Source organism: Oryctolagus cuniculus, chromosome X (assembly GCF_964237555.1).
Source record: "Oryctolagus cuniculus chromosome X, mOryCun1.1, whole genome shotgun sequence".
Taxonomy (NCBI): domain Eukaryota; kingdom Metazoa; phylum Chordata; class Mammalia; order Lagomorpha; family Leporidae; genus Oryctolagus; species Oryctolagus cuniculus.
In genome coordinates this window covers 65,749,171-65,776,708 of record NC_091453.1, presented here as the reverse complement: position 1 = coordinate 65,776,708, position 27,538 = coordinate 65,749,171, and the positions used below count along the sequence as shown (strand labels likewise).

The window sequence follows — 27,538 nt, the reverse complement described above, 5'->3', positions numbered from 1 at the left end:
CTTCCTCTCCCCTCTCCCCCCTTCATCACGTTTCATTTTCGGTTACCTTCATATACCGAAGATCAATTTAGTATATACTAAGCAGGGATTTCAACAGGTTGCACTCACACAACCGAACCAGGTATAGGGTATTGTTCGACTAGTAGTGTTGTTTTTGAGTTTCATAGATAAACATATTAAGGACAGAGATCCTGCGAGGGGAGCATGAACCCAGTGACTCCCGTTGTTGATTTAACAATTGGCACTCTTATTTATGACGTCAGCAATCACCCGAGACTCTTGCTATGAGCTGTCTAGGCTATGGAAGCCCCTTGAGTTCACCAACTCTGAATTTGTTTAGTCAAGGCCATATCACAGTGGAGGTTCCTTCCTCCCTTCAGAGAAAGGCGCCTCTCTCCTTGATGGCCTGATCCTTCTGCTGGAGTGTTGTTCACCAGGATCCTAAAAAGAAGATAACAATGTTACACCATTTCACCAGTATATTTACATAAATTTATGAGTCACTCATTTGCATAGGTTTGCCTATCTGTACAATGTGAATGGTGCAACTCATTTATTTATCATATTGTAAAGGAAATATGACCAACCCAGAGGTGGAGAATTAAAAACTAATGGTACTTTATCGAGTTTGTCCTGTCATGCAAAATGCTCTAAGTACTCAATTCTCATCCACAGAGAAAAACAAAAAGCTGCAATGTATTGGTAATTATTCCCATGTTATACTGGAGAAACTGAGACTCAGGGAGCTTGAGAAACTTGCCTCAAATCATGCAGCTTGTGAATAGCAATGCTGTGTTTAGAGCCTAGATCTTCTTGATAGCAAAGTCAAAGTTCTTTCCACTGTGTGTAGTTTATCTAATTTAAAACCAGAATTTAGTCTCTAATTTCACCCTTCTTCTCTCTCACTTTATTTTTTTCCCAAAAAAACCTTTTATTTAAGGACTAGAAACTTCATGCATTTCATAAACACAACCTCAGGAACATAGTGATTCTTCCCACCGTACCTGCCCCCATGCATACCCCTCTTCTTCCTCCCTCTCCTATTCCCAGTCTTATTTTTAACTAAGATGATTTTTTTTGACAGGCAGAGTTAGACAGTGAGAGAGAGAGACAGAGAGAAAGGTCTTCCTAACTAAGATAAATTTTGAATTAACTTTATACACAGGAGATTAACTCTATAGTAAGTAAAGAGTTCAACAAATTATATGAAAAAAAAAAAACTGTTCCTCAACAGTTGAGACAAGGGATATTCAAAGTCATTTCATCTCAAAGTTAATTTTACTTCTTTTTTTTTTGAGCATTATTTTTTTTTGAGAAATTTAATTTACTTTAAAGAACCCAGGAATGATACATCTTTTACAAGCACTTATACAAAGCTATAACTTATGAGACATAAAACTATCCTCCACTTAATACACTAAGTAAATATTTAAACAAGTTTTGCATTAACTCTCATAATAAAACTCTTTGAGGACAGAGGTCCTGCATGGGAAGTTAGTAATGGTGACTAAGATTAGTCTTAGTCCAAGTTAGTAATGGTGACTTAAACTAAATTAGTTAGTAATGGTGACTTCAAACTAAATAGCATGGTGACTCCTGTTGTTAATTTAACAACACTCTTACTATGTATGATGTCAGTGATGACCAGAGGCTCTTGACATGAGCTGCCCAGGCTATGGAAGCCTTTTGAATCCACAAACTCCTTCAGTATTTAGACATGGCTATTGGCAAAGTGGAAATTCTCTCCTTCCTGCAGATAAAGTACCTCCTTCTTTGACCACTTTTTTCAACTAGGGTCTTACCCACAGAGATCCTTCATGTAGGACACTTTTTGCTGCAGTGTCTTGGCTTTTCATGCCTGAAATACTCTCATCTGCTGTATGGACTGCTTCCCATGTTGGAGCATTCACTCCTTTTTAATTCTATCTATTATTGTTACCAAAAACTTAATCCTATTTATATGATCACTTTTAACACTTAATCCTGTCTATATGATCACTTTAATACTTAGTTCTATCCATATGATCACTTTAACACTTAAAATGCTATTTTTTACCATCCAGCTTAAGGGGATTTAGGGTCCCATGGCAAGTTTTTAACTGTATCCTTAGAAGTAAGTCCATAGGAATGTATGCTGAACTATACAGCTTTTTACAGTTACAAACTTCATACATTTCATAATTACAACTTTAAGAACATGGTGATTCTTCCCACCGTACCCACCCTCCCATGCTCACTCCCACCTTTCTTCCTCCTCCCTCTTCTCCCACTTTATTTTTATAAATACTGTCACTGACTAAAAAAACTTAATTTAAGTTTTACTGTTTTCCCCTGTCACCTATCCTTTTAAGTCAAGATAAGTTACACAGTTTTGGGACTGTATCTAAGAACATACTGAATCTCTTCATTTTTTCTAAATGTCAATTCCACGGTATCTTTGTGAAGATGGAACAAAGTACAGCTTAACAGTGGGACCATGATCATCCCTAGCTAATATCTTGGCTTCATCCATGTGGATTCTGGAACCCTTACCTCTCTTGAGTGATGTGGTATATCAAAAGCATTTTAAGGAGACATACAGAGGGAGGGACAGATGCCAACACTGCACTTATCATGAATGTCTTAATTCAAATTGCTACAAAAAATATCATATATCATAGAATGGGTGGCTTAATAACAACAAAAATATATTTCTCACAGTTCTAGACACCAAGAATCTGAGATAAGTATACCAGCGTGATCGAGCTCTTGTAAGGGCCTCTGGCTTGTGGGCAGTCAATTTGTTTTATCTTCACACAGTAGGGAAGATGGGAAAATGAGCTAATCTTAGGAGTAAGTGTAGTATTACCATTCATAAGGTCTTTACCATCACCACATTACCTAATCCTAGTTACCTCTAAAAATTCTATGTCCTAATACCATCATATTGGAGAGCAGGGTTTCAGTACATGAAATTTGGGGAAATATAAACATTCAGTCTACAACAATGTATAATTCAGAGTTGATTATTTCACTCTTGGGATTCACTTTCTCTTCATTTCTATGACATGGGAAACAGTACTAATTGCAATCACAGGTTTTAGACTAAGACTTGAATCTGAATCCCAGATTAAATACTTACTAGTTCTATTACCTGAGGCAAATTACCTAATACCTGAAGTCCCCATCTCCAGCCAATAAATGGGGGGGCAATAGTAGTTTACAAGGTTTTGATGATTAAATGAGATACATACAGAACACTAATTATAATGTCTAGTAGAGACTATGTTTTCAATGAATATTAAAAGATACCATTATTAACTGCTTAGAATAATTAGGTATTTTGGTGATAAGAAATTTTCATTGATTATACTTTAGGAGCAAGTTGCTTAGCTGGTAAGCCTAGCCATGGCCACAACTTGTCACTATACAGAATATATTGAGTGTACTGTCCAACTCTATAAGTATATTGTGGTTCTAAAGATAAATTTAGTTATTCCCTACTGTCCCATATATATTTATGATAAAAATTGTTATTTGGGAGGTCACAAATTTGGAAATTTGCTGTTAGATCTCTTTGAGAATTTGATGAAAGCATAGTAAAATTTCTCACAGTGTTAACAGTGTTAATATTGCTCTAAAGTAGGAGTTGGCAAACTATTGCCCAAATGCCAAATCTGGCTCACTGGCCCATTTTTTAAGTTCCACAAATTAAGAGTGATTTGTACACATTTGAAATAAAAACAAGTAAAAAAGAATGCTATTTTGACACATCAAAACTATCTAAAATTCAAATCTCTATGTCTACGAAGAAAGTTTTATTAGAACACAGCTATACTGATTAATTTCTGCATTGTCAATGGCTGCTTTGCAGTATCATGAAAGATTTGGGCGGTTGCAACAGAGACCATGTGGTTCACAAAGTTGAAAGTATTCACTCTTGGCCTTTTTTAGAAAATGTCCGCCAATTCCTGTTCTAGAGGAAGAGGTTGTGCCACAGGTACATAAGCTATCTTCCTCTCATGTTATTTTCCAGATAATTTGTGACCAGAAGACTAAATAGGGAAACTGAAAACTTCTGAAGGACAAAACTGAATTTCCTGTAGCCTTTTAGTGCTCAGGAGACAGACTTACCAGGCTGTCAATTAGAAGTATAGGAGTGTCACACCTGGTAATAGGGAGGACCTAGAGGTTGACTGACTCTTAACTGTCTACAACCCAGCTTAGTCTCAGCTTAATGCCTTATTGGATTGAGGTGATAAGTGCTTTACCCTTCCTAAAAGAGTAGATCTGGTAGATGATATTGTTCTTTTATAGTGTCCATATATAAATAAAATATTAGTCATGCAAAGAGACAGGAAGATGTAACCGAGAATAAAAAGGAAAAAAAAAATAAAACAGCCACAGACCCACAGATGTCCTAAATACTGAAGTTAGTAGAAAAGGACTTTACAATAACTATGGTTAATGTAATAGAGAAAAGAAGGACAAAATGGATCAAGAGATGGAGGATTTCACAGGGACTTTGACACAATTAAAAATCAAGTGGATATTCTTGATGTGAAAAACACAGTATCTGAAATTAAGAACTCATTGGTGAAGAAGTCTAACACGTGTACAAGTTAGGAGCTCACACAAAATCCGCCGTGGCACAATGAAGGTGAAGGCTGGCAGCCCGCCTGCCGGCTGACCCACCCAACCCATCTTGAAACATGGACCAGAGAACTCATTGGTTAGGTTTAACGGAAGACTATATAAAGGAGAGTACAGAATGATTCGACTGAAAAACAAATCAGTTTAAAAAGTAGCCAAACTAAGTACAGAGAGAGAGGGAGGAGAATGGAAGGAATAGAACAAAGTGTGAGAAAATACTCTGCAGTAACTAGTGTCACTTAAAGATGTCTGTTACTCAGAAGGTAAATGCTAAAAATCATCTTGATTTTATATCAAGAAGCAAAAATACAATTTCTAATAATCCTAACTTCACTCAGCAATTTATTAGTGATCTGTGTCATCTTTTGTACCTAACTTGCTTGAAATATCAGTGAGATAATATACAAACTAGATTATCAGTAAATAGATATTACCTAATAAGTGACTGAGACAGTAATTCATTGCTGTCTTATAACCTTAAACATCTTTCTTTCTATTTGTTATAACACCAGCTTTTTAGAAAGTCTGCTGAAAAGCTTTATGTAGAAAATACATTTTTATCAGATACCATGACTGGGAGAAAGTACAAAGAAAAAATCATCATCATAATTAGGGCATTGAGATTCAAGAATATTTTTATGATGGCTCATCCTTTGGGAGGATGAGAGCCCTAGATCAAGGAGTGAAGAAATTTCTAAGAGGAAAGATATAATCCCTAATTACTCAGAAGAGTAGGAAATGAAATTTTTTTAAAAGACAGAAATCAAATGACCAAGGCTAAAGTGATTGTAAACCAGAGGAATCCATATCACAATTACTTGTGATTTTTTTGTTTTTGTTTTTTTCCCAAAATTCACAGACCTAGACTCTACTCAAGAATTATAAATATAAATCTCCAGAGGCAAGGCCTCCAAAGCGTGCGGACTTTTAGAAAAACACAGACAATTCTGATAAATATTCCTCTAGTTAATAATCTCTGGCCTAAGGTAGGGATAAATTAAAATCTTGCAGTTTTTTAAAGAATTTTATGGAATGGGTATCTAAAGGCAAAAGGACTTTTCCAATCTAGGAAATTTGAGTGAGCTGAATCTTTTTGATCAGATTTTAGACAAGAATATAAATTAAGAAAATAGGTATAAATGCTAGAGGACTTAGTTGACAAACATCGTTAACCAATTTTGATACATTAAGACATATAAAATTACTTGTCAGGTACTTGGTATGGTATGTTTACTTTGTGAAATAGCTATAGCATAGCACGTTTTTCACACATACTGAAGAATGGTTTCCACCAGGTGGCAGTAAAGATACATTTGCAACTAGAAACTGGCAAGAGCACAACCACTAACAGATTCTTTTTTTTTTTTAACTTTTATTTAATGAATATAAATTTCCAAAGTACGATTTATGGATTACAATGGCTTCCCCCCCATACCGTCCCTCCCACCCGCAACCCTCCCCTTTCCCACTCCCTCTCCCCTTCATTCACATGAGGATTCATTTTCAATTCTCTTTATATACAGAAGATCAGTTTAGCATACATTAAGTAAAGATTTCAACAGTTTGCTCCCACACAGAAACATAAAGTGAAAAATAATAGATGATTTTTTAAATGATGATGAAATCAGATCAGACCTATTGTCATGTTTAATCCCAGCGAGAGTCAAGTTGGGAATTGCTAATTTCTTCTTCTTTTTTTTTTTAACAGAAGATCAGTTTAGTATACATTAAGTAAAGATTTCAACAGTTTGCACCCCCATAGAAACACAAAGTGAAATATACTGTTTGAGTACTCGTTATAGCATTAAGCCTCAATGTACAGCACATTAAGGACAGAGATCCTACATGAGGAGTAAGTGCACAGTGACTCCTGTTGACTAACAGATTCTTAAACACGCCCCACCCCCCTTTTTGTGCCAAGATTCCTTCTCGGGATGTTTTCAAATAAATAAAATAAATAGTAATATATGAACTTCCTTAAATGTATTAAGCAACAATATATAACAATAGGTATAATAACTACCATAATTTTCAAGTAGTGGTTATTGTAAATATTTTGAGATATAATGACAATGACAAGTTTCTTCATCCTAGTTAATAGATCACATGAATTATATCATAGCCACTCCAAAGAGATCTCATTTTAAGAATCTTTGTCCTATGGAGAACTGTATTATTGTCATGGGTAGTGATTAATTATTGATCTGATTTTTTTTGGAAAAAATAGATTTGATGATGAAATTATTCATTGCTACCCTTTATAAAATGTTTCTGAATAGATAAATAGAAGATAAATCATTCATGTCTTTGTTTCTTTGCTTTTCATTATAAAACTGAAAACTAAATTAATTTAATTTCCATAGAAGAATTTAGAAAAAAGTGCCTCCCACATGTAATAAATCATTTTCAAATACATACAATTTTGAAAAACATTTTAAATGAAAACAAATTTTAGGAAAAATAGTTGTCTCCTGCCTACTTACTTGCACAAAATATTATTTGTAGTACTGCATGCATAGTGTTATACTTAAGGCTACAAATAATTGTAGGAGATTACTACTCTAACCCCCATTGTACAGAAGAGCCTGGGTTGTGTTGAGGTCAAACTTAAATTCAGTCATGGCTCTACAACTTATCAACTGAATGACATTTGTCAAGTTATTTCTCTATTTCAGTTTCCTTATATATGAAACAAAGATATTAAAATAGCATCTACATCATGGCAGCATTGTCAGATAATGCATGAAAATAACTTCACATCTTGCCTGGCACACAGTAAGCTTGTCAGGATCACCATTGGGGACTGTCATTGTGACTCAACAGGTTTAGCTGCAATCAGCAGAACCGACATCCATATGGGCCCCAGTTAAAGTCCTGGCTGCTCCAACTCTGATCCAGCTCCTCTCTCATATACCTGGGAAAGCAACAGAGGATGTCCCAGGTCCTTGGGCCCCTACACCCACATGGGAGACCTGGTTGTGGCTCCTAGCTTCAGTCTGGCCCAGCGCTGGCCATCATAGCCATTTGGGGAGTGAACCAGCAGTTGGAAGGGTTCTCTCTCTCTGTCTCTTCCTCTGCCTCTCTCTGTGTGTAACTCTGTCTTTCAAATAAAGAAATAAACCTTAAAATAAAAAAGATCATCATTTATCCACACATTGCCATATCTGGGAGTGGATTCTTAGTCTCCATCTTATGCCATCCATCAGTAACCCTTAATTCAGTTTAAACACCCTCCCTGAAACAGTCTCTTTACTTGGTTTGTGAGATATCCCATGCTTATGACTCCCATTTCTCACCAACTGATTTTCCTTCTTAGTCATTTCTGCTGCTTCTCCTAATTTTTTTAACCTCAAAATTTTAAATTATCCAAAGGAATCCTTCCTTGGACCTCTTCTCTGATTCTAGATGACCTCATATCATTCCATAAATGCTATGTAGTTTAGGACTGCAAAATTTATGAACCAGCCCAAGCATCCTCTGAACTCTATAGACTCAAAATTCTAGCTGCCTACTCAATATTTTGTAGTCAGATATTTAGTAAGCAGTTCAAATTTAATAGATCTAAAATTGAATACAACCTTTGATTTCCCCCAAACCAATGTCTCCATTTACCCATCTCAGTAAATGTCAACTCCATTCTTAAGTTTCTCAAGTGAAAGAGACTCTCTCACAGGATATATTCAATCCACTTTAAAAAGCCTGTTCATTCTACTCTCAGACTTATTCAGAATCAGATCCCGTTTTACCACCTCAGTACTACCATGTGGATTAGAGCCCTCAGCATCTCTCCTGTAGTAATGCAGTTGCTTTCCAATTCATCTCTTGGCTATACCGTTGTTCTCCTAGGATCTCTTTTCCCCAAAGCCAAGAGTGATCTTTTTAAAAGCAAAATATCATGCCACTCCTCTACTGAAAATTGTCCAGTAGGTTTTCATCTCACTTAAAATAAAAGCCAGTGTCCTTACTGGAGCCCTATGAGACCTCACCTCCCACTGTCTCTCTGATCACATATCCTATCATTCTTGCTGTCCCCCACTCCCTGCTCACACATGTATATGCACGACTTCTTTTTTTTTTTTTTTAGATTTATTTGAAATTCAGGGTGACAGCCAGAGAGCGAGTGAGAGAGGGAAAGATATCTTCCATCTACTATTTCATTCCTTAAATGGCAGACAACAACCAGGTCTGGGGCAGGCTGAAGCCAGGAGTCAGGAACTCCACCGGGTGTCCCATGTAAGTAGCAAGGGTCCAAGTACTTGGGTCATCTTCTGCTACCTTTCCAGGTGCATTAGCAGGCAGCTGGATAGGGAATGGATCAGCCAAGACTCAAAACAGCACTGCTATATGGGATGTCTGTACCACAAACAGTGTTTTAATCCCCTGCACCACACGCTGGCCTGTGTTTCAGACATCTTGATTCCTTCCTCAGGCACACCTTAGATCCATTACACTTGTCATTGACTCATCCTGAAAGGCATTTCCCACAGATAGTTCAGGGCACACACGCTCAACTTCTTTGCTCAAATATCACCTTTCTGGAAGGCTTTCCTTGGTCACCCTATTTAAAATTGCCGGTCACCCAAGAACTACATATGCCCTTCCCTGCTTTATTTTTCTGCATAGTACTTACCCCAATTTGATACATTATATAAGTATGTTTTACTTATGTTATTGTCTGTCTCATCCAATTTGAATATTAGGTCCATGCTGGCAGATTTTTATCTATTTTCTTCACTGCTACTACATTCCTAGTACAAAAAAGAAATTTGATAACTAATTTTTTTCCATCTTAATACTTTATTAGGTGCTACACAGTTTTTGCCTGACCCCAAGCTCATGGATCACGGGCAGTCCCATCCAGAAGATGTAGATATGTACAGCACTAGAAGCTGAAATAAACGGCAAAGAGAACTACAACATGTATGACGTTGCAATTAATGTTGAAAAATCATGAAATGGGTAACTGATGCATAGAGCATAACTTAAATCAAGTTATTCCCTGACGTCTTCAAATGCACAGTTTGATTAGTCACATAAGTGATTAAAACACAACCTGTGAATGAAATCAAATGATATTAAATGATTGATGAGGAGACACAAATATTGGGCTGCATTTGTTGACTTTAGAAGATATTTAAAAAATGCAGATATGAGCACCAGTGAGACTAAAATCTGAGATGTGAATGCATTTATAGACATATTTATATGTACACACATGTATATCTGCTCTAACTTTGCTAAATTCATGTCAGTTAAATTAGAGTGGTGTGTGGAAAGATGTGTCCACCTGTTTTGTTTTTATTTCCCAGCACTGGAATAAAATAACAATATTTTGTGGCACATGGGCTTGGCTTTGTCTGTTTTATTAATGTTAATACTCTTCATTTTCTGGAAGCATCTCTATTTAGGAAGACTATGTGCTACCAGGGCATTGTAATGCTGCTTAACTCCTTCTACTGCTTCCTAGGTGGTTCACTGTTCTGTTCCCCAGAAGAAGTATTACAAACTTTTTAGTCTTCTCAAACCTCTTATGCTTGCCAAAGTTGACTAGGTCTCTTATTTCATAGGGGAAAACAAGTCAGTTATGAGACATGATCACTCTCAACTACTTCAAGACTTACCTCTTTTCAGCCATGCATCCCTCTTTTCTTTTCTTTTTTTTTTTTAAGATTTATTTATTTATTTATTTGAAAGACAGTTACAGAGAGGCAAAGGCAAAGGCAGAGAGAGATCATTAACTGGTTCACTCCCCCAAATGACCACAACAGCTGAAGCTGGGCTGATCCAAAGCCAGGAGCCAGGAGCTTCTTCCAGGTCTCCCATGTGGGTTCAGGGACACAAGCACTTGGGCCATCTACTACTGCTTTCTCAGGCCATAGCAGAGAGCTGAATTGGAAGTGGAGCAGCCAGGACTTGAACTGGCACCCACGTTGGGATGCCAGCACTGCAGGCGGCAGCTTTACCCGCTATGCCACAGCACCAGCCCCCATCCTCCTTTTCTAAGTCTAACGCTTCTATGTTTGTACCTGATCTCATTCCTTGCCATCTTTTCCAGAGCCACATTCCACCCTGTTTAATCTTCAGTCTTTGGTCTCTCTTTTCACTCATTTCTTTTCCTCAAACTCTAAATAGCTTACTATCTTCAATAACAGAAACAACACCAAAACCTTTCTTTAATTCTGCCTCTCCCCTTGAACTTTTCCTATGATTGACATTCTTTAAAAAGTAGTTAAAGTCCTTTTCTTCCTTATTCACTTTTAGTCTGGCCTCTATAACACATTTGAATTTTTATATAATTATTGAATCTTCACCACTCCCTCCTTGAAACACTTTCCTCCCTTTGCTTTCTGTCATTCCTGCTGTTTCTGTTCTTCATTCTTCTTTTGCTTTGGATCCTTTAAATGCTAAGGCTCCTTACTTTGTATCCCTTGTCCATTTTCTCATTCTGTGTGTTCTCTCATTTTCATTCAACAAATTTCGCTTGTTTCAGCTACTATTTACGTCATTATTCATATTTTGTGCCTTCGCATTTCTCCAGTGCTGCTATAATCTTATGTTTCTATTTACTAATTATATCCACCTAATGCCTCTTCAATATCCCAGTGTCAATGTACTTAAAACTAAGTTGTCTCTATCTCTCTCTCCTTATTTCTCAATTGTTTCTACCTTCTCTAATCCTGTCACTGCTCTCATTCAAGTCTTCTATTATCACTTTCTGAAATACCACAGTAGCCTCCTGGCTACTGCTCACCATCAGTCTTGTTCTCTCCCACTTCTGACTGTGTTCCTTTTGCAAATAACAGTAAATCAGTTAACAGGGCTTAAACAAATGACAATCTATTTAAAGCCTGGAATTAGGCATTGCAGAGTTGGTAGAATGACTCAGTACCATGAAGGACCTGGACTTTTTCACTTTCCACTGTGCTCTTGGTAGCATGTTAGTTTTTCACCTTATGATCACAAGATGGCTATTGTACTTCTGGGAAACACATACACATTGAAAATAGGAAGGGGCAGGGTACAGTGTGCACAAGTTTCTTCCAACAGTGTTTTATCTTAAAGTAAATGCTTGGCATTTTCTCAGAATATTTCTGTATGTATGTCAACTCAAACTTGTCATATAGTCACACACACTTAGCTCAGGGAAGATGGGGGAATCATGTTTTGTTGTTGTTTGTTTTTTCCTGTATTGAGAAAGACAAGGGATAAGGGTTTGGGAACAGGTGTTGAGTTTGAGCTGACACCTGGTGTCTGCCACCTGATTCTTCTAATCCATATGCTGTATTATTATGGCATAGTAGTAGTCTGACAACTATTACAGTTGGCTGGTTCTTTGAAATTTGTGGCCTGTCGCTGCCTATAGAATCAAATCAAAACTCCTTAGTATTACATACAAGGACGTTCATATCTTATCCCGGCTTACCTTCTTATCTTTCCTCTCCCCAGCCACCCTACTGCCAATGTATCTTACACTGTCTCCATCATGTACCATTTGTTTCTTGAACATGCTTTGCTCTTTATTGTTTTTCTCTACCAGCATATGCTAGTGTCTCCTTTTAGAATGCTTTTATATCTCATTTTGCTCCAAATTTTAACTTCCTACTCATTGTTCAAATCCAGTTCCAACGTCACCTTTTTCAGTTCTCCCAGGTATGATTTAGATGTTCTCCCCTCTCCACTCCCTTGCACTTGGAGTTTATAGATCTGATAGCCCATACAGTTTATTGTAATGAATATTTTCTCTAGGAAAGTTTGCTATGGGTATAGCTAAATCACTTTTGTGTGGTATCTATGCCCATTAAATAGGTGCCTGATACAAAGAACTCCACCATGCTGGTTGCAACATAGAATATAAAAATAATTATAATCCCATAAAGAGTTTAGACTCTACCAGGAAGGAAAGAAACATTCACAAATACAATGATATATGTGGCATCTTCCCTAAGATAAGCACAATCAAAGCTGTAGATATTCAGAGATGGAATGTAGCTCTGGGATGATGCCAAGGAGGCAGTGACAAGGCACTTTACTTGATGGTTATTCACAAATAATCTCTTCAGAGCTTAGTTCCAATATTTGAAATGAATTTTCTTTAAAATATTTTTTAAAGACTTGTTTATTTGAAAGGCAGAGTTAGAGCTTTCATCCACTGGTTCATTCCCCAGATGGCCACAATGGGCAGAACTGGACCATGGACAAACCCAGAATACCAGAACTCCAAATGGGTCTCCAATGTGGGTGGCAGGGTCCCAAACACTTGGGCCATCTTTAACTGCTTTCCCAGGCACATTAGCAAGGAGCTGGGTTGGAAGCAGAGCAGCTGGGACTCAAACCAGCTCTCATATACAATGCCAGTGTTGCAGGCAGCGGCTTAACCCACTGCAACACAACACCAGCCCCAGAAACGATTTTTTTTAAACCTCATATATATCTTATACTCAAACACATCTATTTTTCATCAAATACAAAATATCTTATTCATTTAAGAAAAAATAATGCTACTAGCTTATGCTTACACTTATCCCAATTTCAGATAAATAGTCCAGGGGCTGCCATTGTGGCTTAACATGTTAAGCCACCATCTGTAGCCCTGGCTTTGCATATGGGTACCGGTTCAAGTCCTGGCGGCTCCACTTTGAATCCAGCTCCCTGCTAATGCACATGGAGAGAATAGTCAAAGTCCTTGGCCCTCTGCATCCACTTGGGAGACCCAGAAGAAGCTCCTGATGTCTAGGCCCAGGCCATTGTAGCCATTTGGGGAGTGAACCAGCGGGTGTTAAGATTCTCTCTCTCTAACTGGCTTTCAAATAAATAAAATAAATCTTAAAGTAAATAGTCCAAAGCCAAGTAGAAATGATTTTTGAATTATCTTTGCTTCTGGATTATCAGATCTGCTACTAGCCATTAGCATGTTACTTTGTATTATATAATTGGCTGTATCTACAAAATATGTTTCATAGTAAAAGATCTGCTCAAACAGAATGTTATGATCACTTGCTTTATTGTACAACATTCAAAGTCAAACTGCTGTTGGACTAAGATGACATGCAAATGTTGGAGCCCATATTGGGCCTGGTTACTACAAGGCCTTTCTCATTCTTCCTCTGCCATTTCCAAGAGTTCTTCTCGGTTAAACCTGAACAAATGCCAGCCCTCCTCAGAGGAAAGGTCTAAAGCCCCTCGACAAGTGTAGTACTCAATCGAAGCCTGGTTCCAAATGATGACAAGAAACTGCATGCCATTACACTGGGTTCTGAGGGCTATCTGTTTAAAAAACAAAATTAAATACTACTTTTATTTGGAAGTATAGTCTTACATTTTTTTAAACTTTTATTTAATAAATATGAATTTCCAAAGTACAGTTTTTGGATTACAGCAGCGTTTTCCCCCCATAACCTCCCTCCCACCTGCAACCCTCCCAACTCCCACTCCCTCTCCCATCCCATTTACATCAAGATTCATTTTCAATTATCTTTATATACAGAAGATCAATTTAGTATATACTAAGTAAAGATTTCAACAGTTTGCACCCACACAGAAACACAAAGTATAAAGTACTATTTGAGTACTAGTTATACCATTAATTCACATAGTATAATACATTAAGGACAGAGATCCTACATGAGGAGTAAGTGCACAGTGACTCCTGTTGATTTAACAATTGATACTCTTGCTTAACACTTTTTTTGAAGGTCTACTATAAGCAAGATACTACATTGCATCAAAATTCTACACTGTGCATAATACTATCACTAAACAGTGATATTGTAGTTAACTCTTGGACTGCTGTATAGCTATGAATAAAGTCCCACCATTAGGAATTTTAAAACCCATCTCTCTAAAAGCCCAAAACTGATTAGCAGAGTCTTTATTCCACAAAAAGTTTATCTAAAAGAATATGTGTTTTCTTATATGTTTCCAAATATAAGAGAATCTTGCATTTATATTATTCTCATATCCTGTGGACCTGTTTTATGGGTAAGATTATCTTCTAATTTCCCTCATGCTTGCTTCTGCTTGATAGTTTAAAAATGTATAGTGTGGTTGTGCATTTATATGGATCAATTTTCAATTAAGTATAACTCATGTAACTTATGTATCTCATTTGAACATCCAGTTTAATTTGTAAAAAAACTTTGAAATATATTTTGAGATTATGTTTAGATGATGAAATTACTGCATTCCCTGTAAAATAATTGCTTAAGAAAAGGATAATGTATAGAATATCAGTACTAATTGTAATACATACCTGAGTTAACAGTTTTAGTATTTCATCTCCAATACCTAGACCTGTTAAATACATAATGTAAAATGAAAACTGTAAGTTGAAAAGTTCCATTTAACAACTTATTTGCTTTAATCTAAAAAAATATAAAGCCTTCTGTCTGATTATTATTTTTTTGACAGGCAGAGTGGACAGTGAGAGAGAGAGACAGAGAGAAAGGTTTTCCTTTTTCCCTTGGTTCACCCCCCAATGGCTGCTGCGGCCGGCGCACCACGCTGATCTGAAGGCAGGAGCCAGGTGCTTCTCCTGGTCTCCCATGCGGGGGTGCAGGGCCCAAGCACTTAGGCCATCCTCCACTGCACTCCCTGGCCACAGCAGAGAGCTGGACTGGAAGAGGGGCAACCGGGACAGAATCCGGCGCCCCAACCGGAACTAGAACCCTGTGTGCCGGTGCCGCAGGCGGAGGATTAGCCTATTGAGCTGCGGCACCGGCCTGATTATTTCATATATATTTTTAAAGATTTATTTGAGAGGTGGAGAGAGAGCTTTTTAATTTTTATTTTTATTTAGTTTTTAACAGATTCAATATGGTTTGTAGATGCAATTCTAAGGACATAATGGTATTCCCTCTATCTCTCCTCCCTCTCCCTCTGTGTCTTTTTTACCCTCCCTTCTCCATTTCCTTTTTTTTAGTTTTTGAGTTAACCTATTTTAAATTTAGATTACAGTAAAAAAGCTTAATACTTCACCGAATAAGTTTTAACAAGTAAAAACAAAAACACCCTAGTTTAGTGGGAATGTAGACAACAGCTATAAACAATAATTGAATGGAAAAATAACCACTTCACCCATATACAGTAAACGTGAAAGTAAATGTTAAATGTTCACAGATCATTAAAACTATAGTAGTATCATATTAACCATTCAAAATAAAGTTTCACAAAACTCTATTTGCAGCAATACTAACACAGTTGAATGGATAAAGAAAATGCAATATGTATACACAATGGAATACTATTCAGCTATAAGAAAAGAATGAAATTCTACCATTTGCATCAAAATGCGTGCAGCTGGAGGGCATCATGTTGAGTGAAGTAAGCCAATCACAGAAAGACAAATACCTCATGTTTTCCTTTATATGTGGGTGCTAAAATTTAAAAAACCAAAAAGCCACAACAGCCAGGGCTGGGCCAGCTGAAGCCAGGATCCAGGTGTTCCCTGTGGTTGCAGGGGCCCAAAATTCTTGGGCCATCTCCCACTGCTTTCCTAGGCACATAAGAGGGGGGGTTGGATTGGAAGTGGAGCAGCCAGGATTCAAACCATCACCCTATATGGGATGTGGCAGCTTTACCTGTCATGCCACAATGCCACCCCCTATTGTATATCCTTAATGACTTATGTTGAAATGCAACTTGAGAGTGCTTTTCATGTCTCTTCTTCCTAATTGGAATGTGATACCAAAGGTAATGGAAAAGAATTTGAGTTTGCAGATCAGTGAAGAATAAATGAGTCTGTTTCATTATTGTCTCATAACAGGGTACATTTCTTGTCTAGTTTTACTCAAGCCAACCTAAAAAGCAACAGTATTTTTTAAAGATAAAAGTACAGCTATGCTAGATGGTCTTATTCAAACCTCAATAAGAGCTAATAAAATGTTTTTTTTTCTAATCTGTGATTGAGTCTTCACTACATGCAAGGATAACTAGGATAATGATTTGGCTCATGAAATAGAAATGAGTTATAAAAACCAGCTTAAGGCCGGCACTGTGACTCAATAGGCTAATCCTCCACCTGCAGCACCGGCACACTGGGTTCTAGTCCCAGTCAGGGTGCCAGATTCTGTCCTGGTTGCTCCTCTTCCTGTCCAGCTCTCTGCTGTGGCCAGGGAGTGCAGTGGAGGATGGCCCAAGTGCTTGGGCCCTGCACCCGCATGGGAGACCAGGAGGACTCACTTGGCTCCTGCCATCGGATCAGTGTGGTGCGCCGGCCACAGCGCGCAGGCCACAGCGGCCATTGGTGGGTGAACCAATGGAAAAAGGAAGACCTTTCTGTCTCTCTCTCTCTCACTGTCTAAATCTGCCTGTCAAAAAACAAAAAAAAAAAAACTAACTTAAGCACCATATTTATACTATAGCCCTATCTCTGCTCCTTAAATTAAAATACACATTTTAATTGTTAAGGTATTTATAAGTAGTATTTATAGTTTTACCTCGGTAAGCTTGTGTGACATAAAAGTCCTCTAGGTAAAGTAACTTGCCTTTCCAGAGATCGTACGTGAAGTAGTACATGGCAAATCCAATGATCATTTTCTCTAGGATGAGGAAGAAATTAAAAAAGAGATTAATGCTTTAAATCTTAGAAAATTCTTTCCCCCAAAATGGGACATTTTGGGTGTTTATTAGTTTAAATATTAAATTAATAAATGTTCACTGAGCAAAATATCAAAGAATGCAGAAATGTATAATACAGAAAGTTAAGTCCCTTATAATAAACCTTTAAGAGACAAGAGACAAGCCTTCTTTTTACACAGTAGTGTTATGTTTTTTTTTTTTTTTAATATTTACTTGTAAGAGAGTTACAGAAAGAGTGGGAGAGACACAGAGTGATCTCATCTGTTCACTGGTTCACAGTCAGGGCTAGGCCAGGCCGAAGCCAGAAGCCTGGAAATCCATCTGGGTCTTCCACATGGATGCTGGGGCCCAAGCACCCATCATCTTCTGCTGCCTTCCCAGAAACATCAGCATGGAGCTGGATCAGAAGTGGAACAGCCTGGACTCAAACAGGTGCTCGCCTGCTGTGCCACAACACTGGCCCCACAGAGTGGTGTATGTTCTTCCAAAAATTATGTTAATGTGGGATCGGTGTTGTGGCACACAGGGTTAAGCTGCTGCTTGTTACAACAGTGTCCCATGTGAGTGCTAGTTCTTGTCCTTGCTGCTCCAATTCTGATCCAGCTCTCTGCCAATGCAACTGGGAAAACAGAAGATGGCCCAGGTACTTGGGCCCCTGTCACCCACGTGGGAGACTCAGACGAATCCCCTGGCTCCTGGCTGGCTTGGGCCTGTGCTAGCCTCAGCCATTGCGGCCATTTGGGGAATGAACCTGCACATAGAAGGCCTGTCCCCCTGTCTCTGTAGCTGTGTCTTTCAAACAAATAAATATATTTATTTGAAAGAGAGGGAGAGATAGAGAAAGAGAAAGAGAGGGGTCACTCCCCAAATGGCTGCACAGCCGGAGCTGAGCTGATCCCAAGACAAGATCCAAGAGCTTCTTCCAGGTCTCCCATGTGAGTGCAGGGGCCCAAGGACTTGAAGCTTCCTCTGCTGCTTTCCCAGGTGCATCAGCAGGGAGCTAGAATGGAAGCGGAGCAGCCGGGACTCAAACTGGTGCCCACATGGGATGCCAGCTCTGCAGGCCAGGGCTTTAACCTGCCGCACCACAGTGCTGGCCCATAGATAAATCTTTTATAAAAATGATGTTATATATATGTTATATATACGAACACAATACATACCACAAACTTCCTGTTTTAAAAGTAGTAAAAATGAGTTTATACATGTTTTGTTCACTTAAAAGTAATTGTACTCATGGGGCTGGTCTTGTTGCATAATGGGTAAAGCCACGACCTGTGACACTGGCACCTCATATGAGCACTGGTGCCACTCCACTCAATTTTTTTAAAGATTTATTTATTTACTTGAAAGAAGGAGAGGCAGAGAGAGAGACACACACACAGAGAGATGGATGTCTTCTGTCCACTGGTTCACTCCCCAATTGGCCACTACAACCGGAGCTGCACCTATCCAAAGCCAGGAGCCAGGATCTTCTTCCAGGTCTCCCACGCAGGTGCAGGGGCCCAAGGAGTTGGGCCATCTTCTACTGCTTTCCCAGGCCATACCAGAGAGCTGGATCGGAAGAGGAGCAGCTGTGACACGAACCAGCGCCCATATGGGATGGTGGCACTATAGGCAGTGGCTTTTACCTGCTACACCACAGTGCCAGCCCCACTACTCCACTTCTCATCCAGCTCCCTGCTGATAGGCCTGGGAAAGCAGCAGAAGATACACCAGGTCCTTGAGCCCCTATAACCCACATGGAAGACCCAGATGGAGTTCCAGGCTCCTGGTTTTGGCTTGGCCCAGCCCTGGCAGATATGGCCATTTGGGGAATGAGCCAGGGAATGGCTGTAACTCCCGCTGTAACTCTGCCTTTCAAATACATAAATATATCTTTAAAAATAATAATTATATGCTATGTAACAGTACTTTGTTTTTAGGATTTAGAAAATATATTCTAGATTCAATGGGAGAAGGAAGGTTTACTTTACCTGTTGGTTTACGTGGATTGTGTACTTCTGCAATCAGGCAGTAGAAAAGAGGATTTTCCCCAAATCCATCCCTGAGCAAATCTGAAATGATAATTCACATACAGTAGTCAATTTACAGGTGAGGGGGAAAAGATAGTGGAATAGGAAGTGACAGGAACTCACCTCTACCTCTACTGGCACAAATGCTCTGAAGTAAATATTTTTAAACTCCAGAGTTTATTTGAACACTTTTAATTTCCAGAAGACAGCCTGACTGGTAGACTTCAGTTAACTTAGGTAAAATTTGGCTATCAGTGTAGTGGTGGCTACCCATTGCTCACCATGAATGACGAGGAAAGACACAGGCTCAGGAAAGATTTGAGAACATATTAAGCTTTCAACTCAGGCTGATCCCTAAGTGATCTTGTATTCAATGCAATCCCTATCAAAATTTTAGCACTCATTTCACAGAAATTCATATGGAATTCAATGGGACCCCAAAATGACCACAAAAAAAATCTTGCAAAAGAATAAAGTTGAAGTACTCAAACTTCCTCACTTTGAAAACCACTACCAACTTCAGCAATTAAACCATATGGTACTGGCAGAAGAACAGACATATAGACCAATAAAACAGCACAGAGTACCCAGAAATAAACTCATAAATCTGATCAATTGACTTTGATAACAATGCCAAGATCATTCAATGGGGAAAGGACTGTCTTTTAAACAGCAGGTGCTGGGAAAAGTGGAGATCCACATGCAAAATAAGGAAGTTGAACCCTTATTTTGCATCATATACAATTTAGCTCAAAATGAATCAAAAAGCTCAATGCTAGCACTAAAATTATGAAATGCTTAGAATAAAATATGGAGAATCTTCAAGACATTGCATTTGGCAAGGATTTCCTCCTATTACTCCAAAAACACATGCAACAAAGAGACCAATAAATAAATTATCAAAATGAAAAGCATTTGTGCATAAAAGGACACTGTCAAGAGAGTAAAAAGACAACCTCCAGGAGTGTGAGGAAATATTTGTAAATCATATCTCAAAAGAGATTGATATTCATAAAAGCTCCTATAACTCAACAAAAACCTGATCAAAGAGCATAAGTAGACATTTCTCAAAGGAGACACAAATGGTCAGTAAATACATAAACAATGCTGATCACTAAGACAATGGAAACCAAAATTACATGAAATACCACTTCATGCCTGTTAGGATGGGAATTTTTTTTTTTAGATTTTATTTATTATTTATTTATTTGAAAGGCAGAAGTACAGAGAGGAGAGACACAGAGAGAGGGATCTTCTGCTGGTTCACTCCCCAAATGCTCACAACAGCCAAGGCTGCGCCAGGCCAAAGCCAGGAGCCAGGAGCTTCTGGGTCTCCCATGTGGATGCAGGGGCCCAATCATTTGGGCCATTTTCTGCTACTTTCCCAGGCACATTAGCAGGGAGCTGGATCAGAAGCGGAGCAGCCAGGACTTGAACCTATGCTCATATGGGAGGTAGACGTCGCAAGCAGCAGCTTAACCTGCTACGCCACAACGCCGGTCTCAGGATGAGAATTATTTTAAAAATAAAGTCATTGTTGGTGAGGATATGGAGAAATTGGAGTCCTTGTGTATTTCTAGTGAGGATGTAAAATGATGAAGCTGTTGTTGAAAACAAGATGAAAGTTTCTCAAAAATTATTATTTGATGCAGCAATTCTACTTCTTGGTTTATTTCCAAAAGAATTGGAAGCAGGAACTCAGGTACTCATACTCTTCTATGTTTTAGTAAACAACTCTGTTTCTAGTCTTTTCCATTTGTAATTTCATTCATATTAATGATCTTTTCTCTTAGCATTCCTATTCACTGCCTTAAAAATTCTAATATATTATAGATCCAGTAATCTTGTTAATATTACTGGCAATCAAAATGTAGTACATACTTTGAGAATATATTTTAAATAATTTTGCTTTTACTTATTCCATCCGCTCAAGCTATTACCAACATACCAAGTGGTAAATTATACTTTTTGACCAATAACACTTTTTGTTCTACATTTTGAAAACCAGTTGAAGTCTATCATATCTGCAAAGGTGTAAGAGCTGTTAAATATCATACTAAAATGGGGAAAATATAAAATAGTAGGACACTAAAAAGCTATCAAATTTATGTCCTGTACACAGAGCTGCTGTTAATGACATCATCTTTGTTTACCAAGAACAGCAGCTTCCACATATGTAAGTACAAGTAATATTATGTGCAAACACCCATGTTTCTTTTTCTTGTTCAAAAATACCCAAAATATTACCTGTTATTGTTAACTTCACTGCACCTTTCATGTTATCACAGGCAGCCAATTCCTGTCAAAGTAGAGAAAACTTTCAGATTATGATTTTATTTATTTATTTATTTTTGAAAGGCAGAGTTAGACAGTGTTGAAAGTCATACTAGAATTTTTAAATCTAAAACAGCCATCAAAAACAATTATAGATTATTATTTATATTATTTTATTTTATATATTATTTATTGTATATTGCATATAAGAGAGACATGATTAACCATATTGGTACCTCACTCATATGAAGGTCAACTAGCCAGACTACTAGCCTTGAATACAACTGGAACATGGGAAAAAAAACAAAAACAGTTTCTGAACATTCAAGGCAGATGTCACACATTTTATGAAACTTTGGGGATTTTGACTAGTTTTTTTGGTTTTTTTTTTTTTGTGTGTGTGTGTGTGTTTTTTTTTTTTTTTTTTTTTTTTTTTTTTACAGGCAGAGTGGACAGTGAGAGAGAGAGAGACAGAGAGAAAGGTCTTCCTTTGCCGTTGGTTCACCCTCCAATGGCCGCCGCGGCCAGCGCGCTGCAGCCGGCGCACCGCGCTGATCTGAAGGCAGGAGCCAGGTGCTTCTCCTGGTCTCCCATGGGGTGCAGGGCCCAAGCACTTGGGCCATCCTCCACTGCACTCCCTGGCCACAGCAGAGAGCTGGCCTGGAAGAGGGGCAACCCGGGACAGAATCCGGCGCCCCGACCGGGACTAGAACCTGGTGTGCTGGCGCCACTAGGTGGAGGATTAGCCTATTGAGCTGCGGTGCCGGCCAACCGATAGAGTTTTGAGCATTTTGGTTGCTATGTGGAGAACTGATTGGGCAGAGAGGGCAATGACTGTTTATGTCATACCTCCCATAAGACACTGTAAACTCCTTGAGAGCAGAGACTAATTCAATAAATCATCATATCCTTTATACTACTAAGTACCTGTCCTTCCCATAATATATATTCAATGTTTGCACAATGAACAAAAATCAAATATTAATACTACCCACTGCTCCTCTGTGGATCACTATAGGTCCAAAGCCATACTTTGCGAACCACCACAATAAAAGGCTTTAGATAAAAGCCTGGTAAGCAAGAAGTTATGGCTGACTAGCTGTGAAATCACTCCCCATATAATGCTGTAATATGATTCAGAGTAGGATAAAACAGGTACATACAGGGGATACCTGAAGAATTCTGGGAGTAGGACAGTAAAAAAACCTGCAGTATATTCAGCCAAGACATTACTGTGATGACTAACTCTCCTTCGCAATAGAGAATATTGTATAAACTTAGCAATTAGCAGGAGTTAGGAAGAGTTCACGTATGAGGGGGGTCATTCAAAATGTTCATTGAAAAAGGAATTGAAGGATAAGTTTATTTTGGCACAAAAAGAAATCCATGCCCAGGTTTTTAATAATTTTCCATGAACTTTTTGGAGACCTCTCCTATTTTTCTCTTGGTGGTGGCAACAGGGAATATTTCAAAAGCTAAGAGAGGTATGTTTGTTGAGGTAGAGATTCATCATCATTCAATGATTAATTTATTAATTTCAGAAAGCTGTCAGATATGAGAGCTACAGAAACTTTAAAATCATTTTCTGCCACCTGAAAAAAATGTGGCTCTGTAATAACTAACATGCCGGGTACAGTAGTTTGATTGTTGATCTAATCATGCAGATTAATGTGTTAGTGAAATTATGTGTAACATTGTGAGCATATAATAAAACAGAGCCTAGAAAGGATGGATAACCCAGTTCTTAGAGATCTGTAATGGCCTAGAAGCATCATTTCAACAGAAGGGTTTCACTAAAACATATTGAGTAGTTTATTTTAACCAGTAAAATACATTATTCAATTAAAGGGAACACAAACTTGACTTGATTTTTGACAGGATTTAGATATATTAGTGAGCAGATGGAAACACTTTCATTAGAAAACTCAGGTTTCTGTATCTATCATTTCTGCCTTGTTTCAACTATTTTTTTACTCATAAAGAATCTAGGCTACTGTTTTTTACGTAGGTTTTTATATGACATTGTTTACATTGTACATCATATAAATGATTGCCTTCAGTGGCACAGAACTTCAGCAGAGTAACCATGACTGTTAAATTGACCCCTTTTACTGCACTGGAATGATTTCTGGGAAAGCCATTAAAATAAACATTTAAATGAGAGTTTTCTAACCCAGCTCCTGGGACTCCTGGAGGCTGGCTGTGGATGAGTTTTGCGGGTGAAGGGGCTGTCTCAAATCACATGCAAAATGTGTGTGAGTATTTTTATTTCTGGGCAATCATCAGATTCTACAAGTAGGTGTCACCTCAGATGCAACAATATTCCCTATCCCAATATCTTAACTATTAACATCAGAAATTCTGTCACTGGAAGGTCATTTGAGTTGCACATTCCTTTTTTCTAAGATCCTCTTAAAAAAGTTAAAATTTCCTCAGGAGAGACAACATATTTAGTCCCTAAAATGTCTATGAATTGATTTCCTATGACATTTTGGGCCCTCAACTCTATGCTAATTTACATATAATCAGGTTATTGAATCATTACAACAATCTTGAATCAGAAATTATTATAATCTTAATTTTATGTGTGGGAAAAATGAATAGAGAAGTAACTTCCAGCAGGTTATGTACACAGGCCATAATTAGCAGACCCACCAGACTATGCCTCCCTTAGTCTCAGCCCTATACTAACACCATGAAAGTCCATGCAATAAGGAGAGACGTACTTACTTTTATCAGGCGCAGTATCTCTGGGCAATCTTTAGCATCTGCAGTTCTTATGCCGACAGACTTCCAGGTTGATTGCCTTGAGCCTGAGTGCCTCCTTTCTGATTGGTTCTGCCCTAGCAGAGTTGGACCTGATAGGCACGGACTTGATTGGCTCCTGCCTGGTTTGATTTGGTAGAGTCGACTCAGGCACGTTTGGCACCTGAGTAATTGATACGGGTTTGGTTGACTTGGGCCTGCTTGACTCATGTATGGTTGACTTGGGCCTGCTTGGCTTACGTACGATTGACTCAGGCCCTCTTGACTCATGTATGGTTGACTCTGACCCGTTTGACTCACGTACTGTTGACTTGGTCCTGCTTGACTCATGTACGGTTGACTCTGTCCTGCTTGGCTCACGTACGGTTGACTCTGACCCGTTTGACTCACGTACTGTTGACTCCAACCCGTTTGACTCACGTACGGTTGACTCCGGCCCTCTTGACTCACGTACGGTTGACTCCGACCCATTTGACTCACGGACGGCTGACTCTGTCCTGCTTGGCTCACGTATGGTTGACTCCGGCCCTCTTGACTCACGTACTGCTGACTCCGGCCCTCTTGACTCACGTACGGTTTACTCCGGCCCTCTTGACTCACGTACGGTTGACTCTGACCCGTTTGACTCACGTACGGTTGACTCCGGCCCTCTTGACTCACATACTGCTGACTCCGGCCCTCTTGACTCATGTACGGTTGACTCCGGCCCTCTTGACTCACGTACTGCTGACTCCGGCCCTCTTGACTCACGTACTGCTGACTCCGGCCCTCTTGACTCACGTACGGTTTACTCCGGCCCTCTTGACTCACGTACGGTTGACTCTGACCCGTTTGACTCACGTACGGTTGACTCCGGCCCTCTTGACTCACATACTGCTGACTCCGGCCCTCTTGACTCACGTACGGTTGACTCCGGCCCTCTTGACTCACGTACTGCTGACTCCGGCCCTCTTGACTCACGTACGGTTTACTCCGGCCCTCTTGACTCACGTACTGTTGACTCCGGCCCTCTTGACTCACGTACGGTTGACTCCGGCCCTCTTGACTCACGTACTGCTGACTCCGGCCCTCTTGACTCACGTACGGTTGACTCCGGCCCTCTTGACTCACGTACGGTTGACTCTGACCCGTTTGACTCACGTACGGTTGACTCCGGCCCTCTTGACTCACGTACTGCTGACTCCGGCCCTCTTGACTCACGTACGGTTGACTCCGGCCCTCTTGACTCACGTACGGTTGACTCCGGCCCTCTTGACTCACGTACGGTTTACTCCGGCCCTCTTGACTCACGTACTGTTGACTCCGGCCCTCTTGACTCACGTACGGTTGACTCCGACCCGTTTGACTCACGTACGGCTGACTCTGTCCTGCTTGGCTCACATACTGTTGACTCTGTCCTGCTTGACTCACGTACGGTTGACTCCGGCCCTCTTGACTCACGTACTGCTGACTCTGTCCTGCTTGGCTCACATACTGTTGACTCTGTCCTGCTTGACTCACGTACGGTTGACTCCGGCCCTCTTGACTCACGTACGGTTGACTCCGACCCGTTTGACTCACGTACGGATGACTCTGTCCTGCTTGGCTCACGTACGGCTGACTCCGGCCCTCTTGACTCACGTACTGTTGACTCCGGCCCTCTTGACTCACGTACTGTTGACTCGGGCCTGCTTGACTCACGTACGGTTGACTCTGACCTGCTTGACTCACGTACGGTTGACTCTGACCCGTTTGACTCACGTACGGTTGACTCTGACCCGTTTGACTCACGTACGGTTGACTCCGGCCCTCTTGACTCATGTACGGTTGACTCCGACCCATTTGATTCACGTGCGGTTGACTCTGTCCTGCTTGGCTCACATACTGTTGACTCTGTCCTGCTTGACTCACGTACGGTTGACTCTGTCCTGCTTGGCTCATGTACGGTTGACTCGGGCCCTGCTGCCCCTGGTATGGTTGACTTGGACCCGCATGACTCACATACAGTTGACTTGGACCCGTTTGACTCACATACTGCTGACTCCGGGCCACTTGACTCACATATGGTTGATTCGGGCCTGACTTATTTGATCCTGGTTGCCTTGTACCTGATTGGCTCCTTACTGGTTGTCCCGTACCTAATTGGCTAATGCCTGGTTGGCTTGCCCCTGGTTGCCATGTGCCTGATTGGCTTGGGACTAGTTCTCTCAGGGCTGATGGTCTCATTCCTGGTTGGCTTGTAGTTGGTTGGCTTGCATCTATTTTCCAGGTTCCTGATCGTTTCCGGCTATGCTGTTTGTCCTGTTGGCTCCTGCTTGCTTGCTTCGTATCTGGTTGGCTTGGACTTGGTTGATTGACATCTGGTTCCCTTTTGCGAGGTTGGCTTGGACCTGCTTGTTTTATATCATGTAGGCTTGTTTTTTGTTGGTTCATGTTAGATAAGTGTGATTGGTCTGAGCCTGATTGGACCATGTGCCTGGTTGATTGAGGATGGCTTGGCCAAGGATTGGTTGATTTATGTACTGATTGGTCAAAGTTTGGTTGGCAGATGATGAGTTGGCAGAAGACTGCTAGGTAGATGACTGTCTTGATGTAACAGGATCTCTTAACTACTGTACTGTGGTGGAAAGCGTCCGGTTGTTTCCAGTTTTTTCACAACTTGATTCGCACTTCAAGCTACCTCTCTATCAAGGTGGGAATCAGGTAAAGAGAGGACTACCTGAGGAAGGTTATAGACACCTCGGGCTTGCTAGAGTTGACATTACCGGTGACCACAGCAGCACACTTGATGTTGTCATCTAGCCTTCTCTGCCAACAGGGCGGAAATGAAGCAAAGAGGATGATGACTCTAGGGGAATGGAACTAGCTTAAGCCAACTGTGTCATAGTGATGACATCACAATGCTGGGGTCTGCGTGCCTACGTGCTCCCCCTTGTGGTGAGGGAGGGGCAAGACAGGGCCCTCAGGACAGCCTTTTTATCTCCTAAGAGCTAAGGTGCAGCCAGAGGCTGGAAGGAGATTCAGAACTTATTTTTGGCACTCTCCATAAAAGTGCCTGCCGTTTTAATTAACCAACTTAAAGACACTTGCCCTTACTCTCCTCCTTTTCCCAATGCCCCAGTCCTCAAATAATTCTTCCTATTTCTGTCCTGATTTTCACTTACAATATAAAGTAGAATGCTTAAAAGGGTTGTCCTGATGGTGTGCTCACGTCGTGAATACAGAAAATATTTCTATAAAAGTAACTCATAATAGCTACAGGCACCATTTACTGAGTTCTTTTATGACCCAGGCTC

General features: G+C 39.8%; 2 protein-coding genes across 9 annotated transcripts in view; one reads left to right on the top strand and one right to left on the bottom strand.

Moving 5' to 3' along the window:
- The window catches only part of APOOL (apolipoprotein O like), a 105,524-nt gene extending 95,552 nt beyond the window's left edge, over positions 1-9,972 (top strand). For 5 of the 8 annotated variants that reach the window (XM_070066381.1, XM_070066378.1, XM_070066383.1 and 2 more), the window contains one exon: positions 9,437-9,972. In XM_070066381.1, coding sequence (XP_069922482.1) covers positions 9,437-9,525 — 89 coding nt within the window. In that variant the 3' untranslated portion in view covers positions 9,526-9,972. Of the gene's footprint in view, positions 1-8,716; positions 8,866-9,436 lie in introns of all 8 variants that reach the window. The other 3 variants (XM_070066377.1, XM_070066376.1, XM_070066379.1) reach the window with 1 other exon arrangement.
- A 3,644-nt stretch (positions 9,973-13,616) lies between these two features.
- Positions 13,617-26,848, bottom strand: SATL1 (spermidine/spermine N1-acetyl transferase like 1). The gene is made up of 6 exons (XM_051827393.2): positions 24,228-26,848; positions 21,471-21,522; positions 19,185-19,265; positions 17,067-17,168; positions 14,882-14,922; positions 13,617-13,896 (listed from the first exon to the last, which is right to left on the bottom strand). Exons 1-6 carry the CDS (start codon positions 26,712-26,714, stop codon positions 13,726-13,728), a joined length of 2,934 nt encoding a protein of 977 aa, XP_051683353.2. The 5' UTR covers positions 26,715-26,848; the 3' UTR covers positions 13,617-13,725.
- Positions 26,849-27,538: the final 690 nt, after the last annotated feature.

What these genes read in the sequence shown, in the direction of transcription:
- SATL1 (XM_051827393.2), bottom strand. Translation starts at nt 26,714, where the DNA reads ATGGTCCAATCAGGCTCAGACCAATCACACTTATCTAACATGAACCAA. An exon ending in AGATACTGCGCCTGATAAAA is followed by an intron (nt 21,523 to 24,227) that starts GTAAGTACGTCT and finishes CTACTTTGACAG; the next exon opens with GAATTGGCTGCCTGTGATAA. An exon ending in TGTCACACAAGCTTACCGAG is followed by an intron (nt 14,923 to 17,066) that starts GTAAAACTATAA and finishes TGTATTTAACAG; the next exon opens with GTCTAGGTATTGGAGATGAA.